The 11,822-nt window shown below is 43.5% G+C and overlaps 1 protein-coding gene across 1 annotated transcript; it reads left to right on the top strand.

Moving 5' to 3' along the window:
* The first annotated feature begins 687 nt into the window (after window positions 1–687).
* SAXO1 (stabilizer of axonemal microtubules 1) lies at window positions 688–11,391 on the top strand. Its single transcript, XM_090037643.1, has 3 exons — window positions 688–854; window positions 5,210–5,412; window positions 10,373–11,391. Exons 1-3 carry the CDS (start codon window positions 748–750, stop codon window positions 11,389–11,391), a joined length of 1,329 nt encoding a protein of 442 aa, XP_089893769.1. The 5' UTR covers window positions 688–747.
* Window positions 11,392–11,822: the final 431 nt, after the last annotated feature.

The following is an 11,822-nucleotide window of genomic DNA, read 5'->3' as shown; positions in this document are numbered from 1 at the left end:
GACTATCCTGCCCTTCATCTGGCCCAAGGCGCTGGATGATTTTAACACCCCTGTTCTTCTGCTTGCATAGGTTTCAATATTATTGTTGGCCAAACATCAGCAGATGATTATAGGTGAAGCCCTAGTGAAGTCAATGGAACCAAGTCAATTTATGTCCATGACAATCTGGCCTACAACAGTGGAGTCTTCCTGATGTTCCATGTATTTAAAAAAGATGGCATCTGGAAAATCATGATATAACTGACCTCTCAAAGTGGAAAGGGTTCCTTTGACATTTAAGGACCTGGTCTTATTGAGCAAAAGGTGATGAACACCCTCAAGTCTCAATGGGAGTTGAGAGTCCCTAGTAGCATGCAAAACTGAGCATCTTTGAAGCAGCTCCTAATGACATCAAAGGACATTTTGTTACTGATTTCAGTAGGAGCAGCTTTAGGCTGATAGGACCTTGATTATCCATTGACTTGAGTTTGTGTATCCATTTACAGCTGTGCCAAGCAAGTAGAGAGTTCTGACCTGGCAGCTTTCCAGTACCCTACTTTGTACACATGTAGCCACTGCAGGATCGCACCTTTAGAAAAAACAAGCAAAGATGGGTGAAATGGAGCTTCACATTTGGTACATGAGGGTACTCCTGGTTAAGCCTTAGCCATTAACTCCTATGTTACTTTCTTGTGCAGGTACCACCATTGCCCGCACCTCACAAGGATCTATGACAGCAGTGAGAAGCCATGTTGCCTGTCAGAGTACATGGAAAAATATCCCCTTTACCCAACAACCCATCCCAGAGATTCGTTCAAGCCCAAGGGAGAATACAAGAGGCTTCCAGTGCCTATGGAAGGCACCTCAACTACAAAGTAAGAAATGGTAAAAGGGAGGAAAAATTGTAGGGCCGTGACAGTGAGTGCATGAATGTGGGGAGTTGGGGTTGAGGGGAGGAGGGTCATCACTACTTCCCATGTGTCCTCAGGCTCTGGCATCAAAAATCCTCTGCTTGCTTGAGTGGCATCTAATTAGAAGCATTAAAAGGTGTCAGTGAATGGTGATTTTCAATTGCAGCTTCTCTCATTCAGGGGAATGTGTTATTAGTTTGGGGTCTACTTTTGTCCTCCTGCTCCTCTCTCTCTCTCTTGTGTTGATGTTTCTTGTTCTCCTTTATGCGCTGGCTTTTTGGTTACTTCCTAAAGACATATGAAGAAGCTTCGTTACTTTCATTGATGAAGCAGGAACACCTGGGTTAAGTACAAGACAGTCAAAAAGCCTGAGTCTGAATCAACTCAGTCTTCATAGGTTAGTCTGAGCTGTGTAGATTGAACAGATAAGCAAGTGAATAGACCTTCACTTTTGATTCCAGAAATGCAGCCACATGCCTGCAGCGGTTCAGGCCAGAAACCACAGGACCCTAGAGTATGCCACCCTGCTCAGGTGGAGCATACAGCTTGGGCCAGGGTTAACTTGCCCTCTCTGTGAGGCAGGGTTTGCAGGGGAGGTACAAAGCATCCTGGGATGCTGGGGGACTGTGAGTTAACTTGAATCTGGAGGGGATCGGGGACAGAAGTTCAATGAACCAATTTAACTTACATCAGTTAAGTCTGTTACTACTCCAGGTTTATCTTAAACTGGTTTTGGCCACTTTGAAAGTGGTTTATATGTACTGACCTTCTGTTGTATTACAAATTTGGACTGCTTTCTGATCACTTATACTGGTTTATGTGTAATTTTTGTTCCTAGCCCTGGACATTAGTTCAAGGGTCACACAAACATTATAGTTTCATAGTTTCATAGTTTCTAGGATTGGAAGGGACCTGAGCAGATCATCTAGTCCGACCCCCTGCCATGGCAGGAAAGAATACTGGGGTCAAATGACCCCAGCAAGATGTTTATCTAACCTCCTCTTAAACACCCCCAGGGTAGAAGCCAGCACCACTTCTCTTGGAAGCTGGTTCCAGACCCTAGCTGCCCTGACTGTGAAGTAGCGCCTCCTGATATCTAACCTAAACCTACCCTCTGCCAGCTTGTGATCGTTATTCCTGGTTACTCCTGGTGGTGCTCAGGGAAACAGTGACTCCCCCAATGCCTGCTGATCCCCCCTGACTAGTTTATAACAGGCCACAAGATCCCCCCTCAGCCTTCTCTTTTGGAGGCTGAACAGGTTCAGGTCCCATAGCCTTCCCTCATAGGGCCTGCCCTGCTGTCCCCTGATCATACGAGTGGCCCTCCTCTGGACCCTCTCCATGCTGTCCACATCCCTCTTGAAGTGTGGCACCCAGAACTGGACGCAATACTCCAGCTGCGGCCTGACCAGTGCCGCATAGAGGGGGAGGATCACCTCTTTGGACCTGCTCGAGATGCATCTGTGGATGCATGCCAAGGTGTGGTTGGCCTTCCTTACTGCCTCTCCACACTGCCTGCCCATGTTCATCTTGGAGTCAATGATGACCCCCAGAACCCTTTCTGCCTCCGTGCTGACAAGAGGGGATTTCCCTAACCTGTAGGTCTGGTGCCAGTTGTTCCTCCCCAGGTGCATCACCTTGCACTTGTCTGTGTTGAAACCCATCCTATTCTCGTCCGCCCACCCTTGTAACCTGTCTAGGTCTGATTGTAGCCTGTTGCATCCTTCCAAAGTGCCCATGTCCCCCCACATCTTAGAGTCATCAGCAAATCTGAACAGGGTGCTTTCTACCCCCTCATCCAAATCACTGATGAAGATGTTGAACAGTGCGGGCCCGAGGACCGAGCCCTGCGGAACCCCACTGCCCACGTTCTTCCAGGTTGAGAAGGACCCATCCACTACCACCCTCTGGGTGTGGCCCACCAGCCAGTTGGCGACCCATTTGACTGTGTCTACACCACAGCCCCCCAGTTTCTTAATGAGAATGGGGTGAGAGACAGTGTCAAAAGCCTTCCGGAAGTCCAGGAAGACTATATCCACTGCTACCCCTGCATCTAATGATCTGGTGATGTGATCATAAAAGGCTACCAGGTTGGTCTGACAGGACCTGCCACTGATGAACCCTAAGTGTTGGTTGCCCCTAAGCATATAGTCCCCTGCTGGCCCCTCCTGGATGTGTGCCAGCATAATTTTCTTGAACAGCTTGCCTAGGATCGAGGTGAGACTCAAGCTCCCTCAGCAGGGGACACCTAAATCATGGTGTCTCTTTCCCAGTCTGAAACTATGAAACTATGTTGGAAAAGTCAATGTTCATTCCCCCAAATTCACAATCCTTTGATTAGATTTACTGACAGCTTTGTACAATTTACTGTTATAATTAATTATACAAATCATCAGGTGTGTAACTCATTTGGCACCCCTCTAGGCTGGATCCAGACTGAGGGGCTGCTTGCAGGCTGGATCCAGACTCCAGGGCTCTTCACTGTGCAAATCTGGACCCACCTTCAGTGGCAAGGTGAGCTGTGGGGCAAGCAATGCCAATTAGCTTTGGGAGCTAATGCAACCCTTGCTCACCTAATGCCACGAGAACACATCCCCAACAGGGCTTCTATATCTTGGAATGTGATGGAGGGCCCTGCCCCTGCTCCCCTAATTTCTGAATTCCTGGTGCCTCTAGGAGCCCCACAGGTTGGAATACATGGCTCCATGAGCCAGATCTGGACCACAGGCTGCATTTTTGTCACCTATGATATTTATCATGCCGCTATGTTTCCAACATGCACCCTGTGAATTTCCTTCCAGAGACATTGATGCAAATGATCTGCAATCCAGATTCTGGTTGTGGTGATATTGGAGTGTTATTTGTTAGTTATTTACTCCCTAGTCTTCAGTTCAGTGTTGAGGGGTTGTCAGCTGTAAAGTATTCTGTAATAGAGAGCCCTGGAAATATTTCTGTCTCTAAGGAATGCATGTATATTATGTCCTTGTAGGAAGAGGCTATGACGTTGCTAGTTATAATGTTAATCAAAACCTTGATAAAACCATTTATGTGAAATCTAATGTGGGGGATGCAGAAGTCAGACTTACTACTTTGTCTCACTGTGCTATTAAAATTGTAAATGTTTAAAACCTTTTGCTGGAGTAGAGAATGCTCCATCTTTACCAACATCTTAATATCCACTCATCTATGTTGGGACCTGGAACAGCTGTACCACCTCATGGGGTTACAGAAAGTCTGCTGAAGGTGCAGTGGGATCCTATAAAGGACTGATGTCTCTTGAATGACCATAAGCAGCCATTTACTTGTTTCTCTGTATAATGGAGAATGGATTATTCTCCTGGGTTACCTTTGGAACTCTTGGAATCTTCCCAGGCATGCTGCTGCATTTTCAGTCAGACAGGAGTGATGAGATCAAATGAGCAATTTTCAATCCTCCAGCATCCCAGGATGCAGCACGTCCAGTCTGTCATGCTCCCCTTGTTCCTACACCCAGAGTAGGGATAGAGCCCAGGCATCCTGGCTTCTAGTGGCAAGTCAGAGCTGTGCAGGCCAGAAATGGTATTAACCCTTAATGTGTGACTGCCCACAGCATGTTCCAGCTTAACACCACTTAATGTTCCACAGATTTAATGTGGTTTAAGTATAACATGTAACTTCACCCTATGTGTCCTATAGTAGTCTTCACTGAAACACTGGAGTCCTGACAGGAAGGAGTAGAAGCTAAAAAATCCCAAGGGAGATAGGTATCAAAATCATGTTGAATATTAGTGGGATGTAGATGACTAACCATTAGGCTCTATTGAATATTTGTAGCCATAAAGAAATTACTCTTCATGATTGTTATGGAGTGAGGGCTCATGAAATGTCTGTTACAAAGCTGACCCAACTCTCCTAGTATAACTCATTCCCAATCTAAACAAGTCTATTACCTCTGCTAACATGGACCTTACTTTTAACATAGGCCTTTGAATTGTGTAGTACATTTTTCCTAGAATGAGACCATGATATTCACTGGTTATATTTTTCCTTGGTGTAAGTCTGTTGTATAAACTTTGGGTTCACTGGGTTCGGACAAGGTGGAATTTGGTTCACTTAAGGTAGCCCAGAGCTATATCAGCCTCTTTTTTACGCATAATTTCAGAACTGTTGAAGCCCAAGTTTCTACAAGTGAAGGCTTGTGCATTTCATTAGCCACCTATATCTTATTCAGACTTTCTGGGGGTGAAGTGTTCATTTCTTTGTGTGTCCAGCAGAAGGAACATAAACTTTATCCTTAGGACAAAGACATAAGTATGATATATTGACATTATTGTTCACAGGAGAGATTACGTAGCTCATGAAGTGTTGCCAGTGAAATGCAAGCTACCTGAAAAGTATGTCAAGAGTGATGATAATATGGATTTGACCTCCACATATACACAAGACTATAATCCCTACCCTATTTGCCGAGTACCTCCGTGCTTACCCTGTGAGACTAAGTATACCACCAGTGACAAGATGAATACTATACCTACCTACAAAGGTATGCACCCACACACCCTAGCAGCTAGTTTGTAAAACGGGCTTCAGAAATAACAGCTTTCTTGAAGAAGCCATAACAAGAATACAGTGTCTGTTATTCCTTATATCCCCATCTCTAATAGGTAGCTTCTATAGAAGCTATAACCACAAAATAATTACTAGAGACCTGAAGAAGAATATATTGCATTCAGAAGCTTGTTTAAGACTATCCCAACCATGCAGTTGGTCCAATAAAAATATCATCCAAGGAAATCATTTCCTTCTGGGAATGCATCTGGGTTGGATATAGAATAAAGACAACATTGTAAATTATTTCTAATTCTCTGTCTCCTTCAGGTTGGCCAGATTTATTTCTGGGTTGTACAGCTATGTGGAAGTCTTTCCCCGCTCTTCTTGCCAACTGCCTAGAGAGCCTCAGACCTTCTTTGGGCCCTTTGCCACTGCCCCAAACATAGGCTACAACAGGAAGCTGAAGAGCAATGCAAGTTGCCACATGTCAAGTGTGGTGCATTTTTATTGCGCTGGTCCCCTGTTGTCCAGCTGCTAGATGCTTCCAGTTTAGCAGAGCATGTTACCTTTTTTTTTTGAAACTGCTGCAAGTTTTAGCACAGATATTCAATAGAAACACTTTTGAGCAGTACTCTTGTACTTACTGGACATGTCTACACAAGACAATTATTGAGGACCTAACTAATCAGCTCGGCAGCAAACATTTTAATGTCTACACATGTACCCCAGTTAGGGGGCACAAAACTAGGGGGCACAAAACTTCCACTGCAGGGTAGTGCTGGTATTTGCAAATACAGGTACTACCCTGCTGCAAGGTATTTTTGTGTGTAGCAGCATACGTGGAGACACTGAGCTGTCTGGCTGGGGCACCAGGGTGCTTCGGTGTGGGGGCTGCACTTACCTAGTCTGCATCATGACATTAAAAGTTTTTATTAATCACTTCTCAAAGTGAAAATCATATGTAATATGCCATTCTGTGAGGTTTCAAATAATACTGTTTTGGCAATAAATGCCTTTTGGATGAAGTTGTAAAGCTATACAATCCAGTGCTATATTGGATTGTGGGTTTAAATAAAGTGGCCAGATATCACAATGCAAATTAATTTTTAACATTGTATGAACTATATTTTCAAATGATCTTGTCTTAGCTACACTTAACTGCTTGTATGTATCCATTGGGTATGTAACCTAATTTTAGGGTTGTTTGGCTTGGTTATACTGAGATCTGCCTGAGCCTGTATAACACGTGGTTCATATCAAAGGTTCTCTTCCATATTCCCTAATGTTTTCAAGATGATGGTACATGGAAAACCATTAATATCTACTGGAGAAGAATTAGAGTTTCAATAAAATTTTAACATATTTTGAGGAGATAGTAGCATGTTGGCTTAAACTAAGTAAAATAAATTCATAATGTCTAGGATGACTCCAAATGTGTGGAGATAGTAAAAGTTTAAAATTGAAGAGACATGGAAACATTTGTTGTATTTCTAATATTTTGTAAAACTCTTGATAGTATCTATGAACTGCATGGACTAGAGTATTACAAACAAGGCTGAGAAACTGTGAAAAACTGTGTTTCAGTGTGACTTTGATTTTCTAAGTACTTTAAGTGTCAGACCTTTTAAACCACCTGTGCTCTTTCTTGGAGACAGTCTTTCATGAACAGGAGCACCTGGCTAGTTTCTCACTTAATGAGCCCCTGCACCCTCTCATCCTAGGATCCAGCTTGGCCTATGCCTTTGTTGGCCTTTGTAGGTGTTCTACTTTTGAAAAAATATGTGCTGTACTAATCTTTCAGTTGACTCTGGGATGATTCTTACCAGGGATTAGAGTGGACATCTCAAGAGCTGCTACAGCTCTGTAGCAAGGGGTCATAACTTATTTCCACTATAACACACACTCAGTATTTGGTGACATACTTCCTTGGCTCAAAGGAAGTTCAACCTGAACATCTGCGCCTGCAGCAGTTTGAATCCTGGATGATGATGACCACTATTTTGGGATTGAACTGGGGAATCTCAAGGGGTAAAACCAACCTAGAGTTCTAGTTTGAGCGGAAACTAGTTTGAGCTAGGAGGTTTTTAAGGTTTGGCTTGACAAAGCCCTGGCTGGGATTTCTAGTTGGGGATGGTCCTACTTTGAGCAGGGAGTTGGACTAGATGACCTTCTGAGGTCCCTTCCAATCCTAATTTCCTATGATTCTAAAGAGCTGGCAGGAAAGGTTAAGGAGAGGGGTAGGAGTTGAACTTCACATCTCAAACATATTTTGGTGCCTAATTCCAGGCTGGAGGGAAGTGCCTTTTTTCACTTGGGGCTTCCCATTGTGAACCCTCTCTTGGAATTAAGCCAGGTCAGGCTTATCTCAAGGAAAAGCACGAACAGACTACTCCCCTCCACTCCAGTAGCCTAGTGGTTAGGGCGCTTAACTGGGAAGTGTGAGACATGGGTACACATTCCTGCTATAAATTTAGCTCTGGAGAATTTTGAACAAAGGTTGCTGAGTCTGTGGAGGGCTACACTCGCCTGTCTTTTCTGTAGGTTAGGGCCCCTCCAGCTGGGAGCTCCAATCACCTGACTGGGCTCCCAGCCTCGAGGCACAGGCCGCACATTAAAATTAAAGCTGGATAGAAACCAGCTATAAAGTTATTACATATTTTCCAGCAATAACTTTATAGTTGGTTGGACCTTTTTTAAGGTACCACGGTTAATTTGCATGTGTGGCCAGCCTAAATTAATTGCACAATTAATCAGAAAATTGCATAATACATGTGATGTGTAGAGGGGAGCCTTAGACATACCTGTTCTGAAAATCCATGCCAAATCTGGCCCTGCAAAGCAGCTAGGTAGAGAAATGCCTGGGTTGAGATGCCTTTCAGGGCTTAAGTGAGAATGAGGTCTCCAAGCAGCCTAGCAGTTCCAGGCCTTGAGTGATTATACACAAGCCCAGCAGCAAAAATATAGTCCTCTAGGGATATTAGGCAGCAGCTGAGAGGTTTTGAGAATTTCAGCAGCCACTTTTGGCAATTTTAATGAGCCATGTATAAAAAAGAAGTTATTTCTGCTTAAGAATTCAGTCTGAATGCCTAGGCTACTTATGATTTTGCTTTGGAATGAAAATATTCACAAGTGATTTAAAATAATACACTTACCCAGCTGCTGGGTGGCAGCACAACTGGGCGCATCTACAGGTGACATTATTATACTGAAAAACCAGAGGACCCTCCCCACCCTCCCCCAGTCAAGGTGCATCCAGATCTGGCCCATGAGGAACTGCAAGGATTAATGCAGCTTGCTCTTGCTTCCTACTGCTGCTGCCAAAACACATCCCGAGCAGGGCTCTGGACTGTGGAGTTTAAAGGTGAGTTCCAGCTCCCACCTCCCTCACCCCAGCCTTTCCAGGAGTCCCACAGCACAGATCTGGCCCAGGGGCCATATCTTTGACACTCCATAGTAATGGCTAGGCAACTACATTTCTTTGTAGATTTAGCTCCAAATCTCCTTGTTGACATAATCCTGGCCTCAATGGGGAGTTTGCCACTGACTTCCAGATGTCTTCAAAAACAACCAAAATTTCAAACTTCAGAAAAGCACATGGAAAAGCACCCTGCTAGCTGACCAGGAGACCCCCTTTTTTTCCCTGCAGTCTTGCAATGAGTGCATTTTTTGCATAGTATATTGAGGGCTCAAAAGGAAGCTAGAGTCCTCAGCAGCATCAATACCAGTCTTCTGCTGCTCTGCTCTTAGGGTCAGGACAGTAACTTGTGACCAAACATTTACTTTTTTAAAAATGTAGTTTTCATTTTCAGCTTTCCACTGTCATGCACTTAGCTCTGGTATAATTCTGTTTGTGCTGTATGATAGCCACAATTTCAGTGGGAATAACACTGCTTGGATTGGAGAGATCAAATATCCTGATACTTAATTGCATCATTTGCTTTCTAGTACTCTGAAATCCAGACTTCCTTCCTGGGCAGAATCAGCTGGAAGATTATTTGCTTCATGACTCTCTATGTGGTTTAAAAGTGAAAAAAAAAAAAGAAATAAAAAGAACCCCACCACCAGATCTGGGTTAGCTCCAAGACTATTTCATTTCAACTTCCTACCAGTAACCATGTTGCTCTCAATGGTAAATTGCACAGGATTAATAGGAAGGAAGAAGGATGGGTTTGTGGTTACAATAGTGGTCTGAGCCAGAAGTCTTTGCTACAAATTTACAATGGAACTTTGGGCAATTCACTTTGATGTTCTGTGCCTCAGTTTTCCCATTTACAAAACAGGATATAATATTAACCAGTCCAAGATGTAGATAGGGCACATTCCTGTTCAGAGGTAGACTACACTTAGATGTTTGGGGTTGGAAGTACTTCACAGTACTGCTACTACTACTACTAAATATTACTATTTATTTTTTGAGTGTGAGTTTCTCTCTCATGGTGACAGCATTGTTACCCTGTCAAGTAATACAAGCAATGTCTAAGATACTACTATGCACAGCTCCAGGTATCATTCAAGAAGAAAGACAAATATCAAACTCCCTTCTAATTCAGAAAACTGGTCATCATCATAGAGGAAGACATGGGAAGGAAGGACAGTCATGTAGCTTAGGTTCTAGATTAGGGCGTAGCTGGATTTAACTCTTAGATTCCATTTGTGAATTTGTCACTTAATCTTCTTGTGCTTTGGATGAGGATACTACTTGTTTTCTTGTACCATTTTCTGTCTGGGCTATTTAGACTTTAAGCTTTAAGGGTAGGAACTATGTCTTCTGCATGTTTGTTCAATGCCCAGCACAATGGGATGCTGGTTACAGACAGAAGCTCTTGATGAACAAATGACACACAATGATTATAAAAGCAATTACTAACTGAAGTTACTATGACATATTTTTAAACTTGTTACAGATTTTCTGCATAGATGGGCACTTAAATCCACCTTCTCTAATGTTTCAGATGACTATGTGCCATGGAATGTACCAAAACGTGAGATGATTAAGCCAAACAATAAATATCATCCATCAGAAGAAAAATTTGACCACAGAACCACTATCCAGGATGACTACCAGTTTAAGGGGCCAGTTGCCACGAAGAGCTACAAACCTTTGAATTTGGTCCAGAAGAATATGACTCCCTTTGAAAACCTGACAAATTATATGTTGAGTTATGTACCACATCCCCTGGAGAAACGCTTTGTCCATGAATATGAAAAGTATAAGCCCTCTGATACCCCATTTGATGGCCTTACCACCCACAAACAATCTTACAGGGGGCTGGCTGGCCTGCCAGCCAAGGCAATGAAGCCACGCCATACAGTGCCATGCCATGATGTCCCATTTCCCTCTTCCACAGAGTTTCGGGACAAATATTTGCTTTGGCCACACCCTCCCATATCCATCAAAAAACCTGCTGTGTATGTCCCTCCTGTGGAGAAAATGGACCTTAAGACAACTATGCAAACCCATTACACACCCCATAAGGGCCAGCCTGCCAAGTCATGTCAGCCACTGGCTCAATTTAAAAAAGGCACCATGCCCTTTGACAGCTGCTCCACCATGAAGGATGACTACAAGGCATGGCAGTGTGCAAAAACAAAGCCCATTATACATGCACCAGAACTGAAGGTGGCAGAAGAACCAATGGATTACTTGACTACTTTTCAGACCCATTATGTGCCCCACCCACCTACTTTCACAAAGAGCTTTAAGCCAGGTTGGTCAAGTCTGCGGTCTGTCACACCATTTGAAGGACAAACCATCTACACAAGCAGCTACACACCAAAGAAGATTGCCAGGTGCCTTGCCTCTTACAAAGAACCACCAGGCTATGTGTTTCAAGAAATTGATCCTGCTGGTCACAAATGCTACCTTCCTGTTTTAGAGACTGAACGCCCAATGCATTCAAAGGGTAAAGAGCAAGAAAGCAGCCTTTCTGGGAATGGATTTAGCCTCCAGGAGCTACCAGTGACAGGTTGATTCTTTTTGGAACTTTCTTTAAAGCTGACCATGCCTTTTATACCCTGAGAGATCTTAAAAATAAGTTTCAGTTCCAGGGACCTGCTCTTTCAGGAACATCTGAATAAAGAAGAATCCCACCACCCAGGGGAAGTATATTTTAGTTGTCTGTTGGTTGTCCTTGGTTGTGTGTTCTTCCCTGCCCCCTCATCCCTAACCCTTCAGAAACAACCCTCTTTATCTTTACTTAAGAGATGTGTATCTCTTGGCAATAGATTCCTAGCTTGTAAGTACATCAAGTGTTTGACTTCCTTGGTGATGAAGGTATTATAAATAGCATAGATAAGTGATTCTGAACCAGGGTGCCTTGAGGGCCTTTCAAGGATGTTGTGTAAAGTTAGCACTGTTAGGTATGCAAACATGATTCCCAAGATAAACCCAGAGATTTCAAA

The sequence above is a fragment of the Crocodylus siamensis genome, chromosome 3 (assembly GCF_052110815.1).
Source record: "Crocodylus siamensis isolate JL-2025a chromosome 3, ASM5211081v1, whole genome shotgun sequence".
NCBI lineage: Eukaryota > Metazoa > Chordata > Crocodylia > Crocodylidae > Crocodylus > Crocodylus siamensis.
The sequence above is the reverse complement of the archived record's forward strand: the minus strand, read 5'-3'. Positions and strand labels throughout refer to the sequence as shown.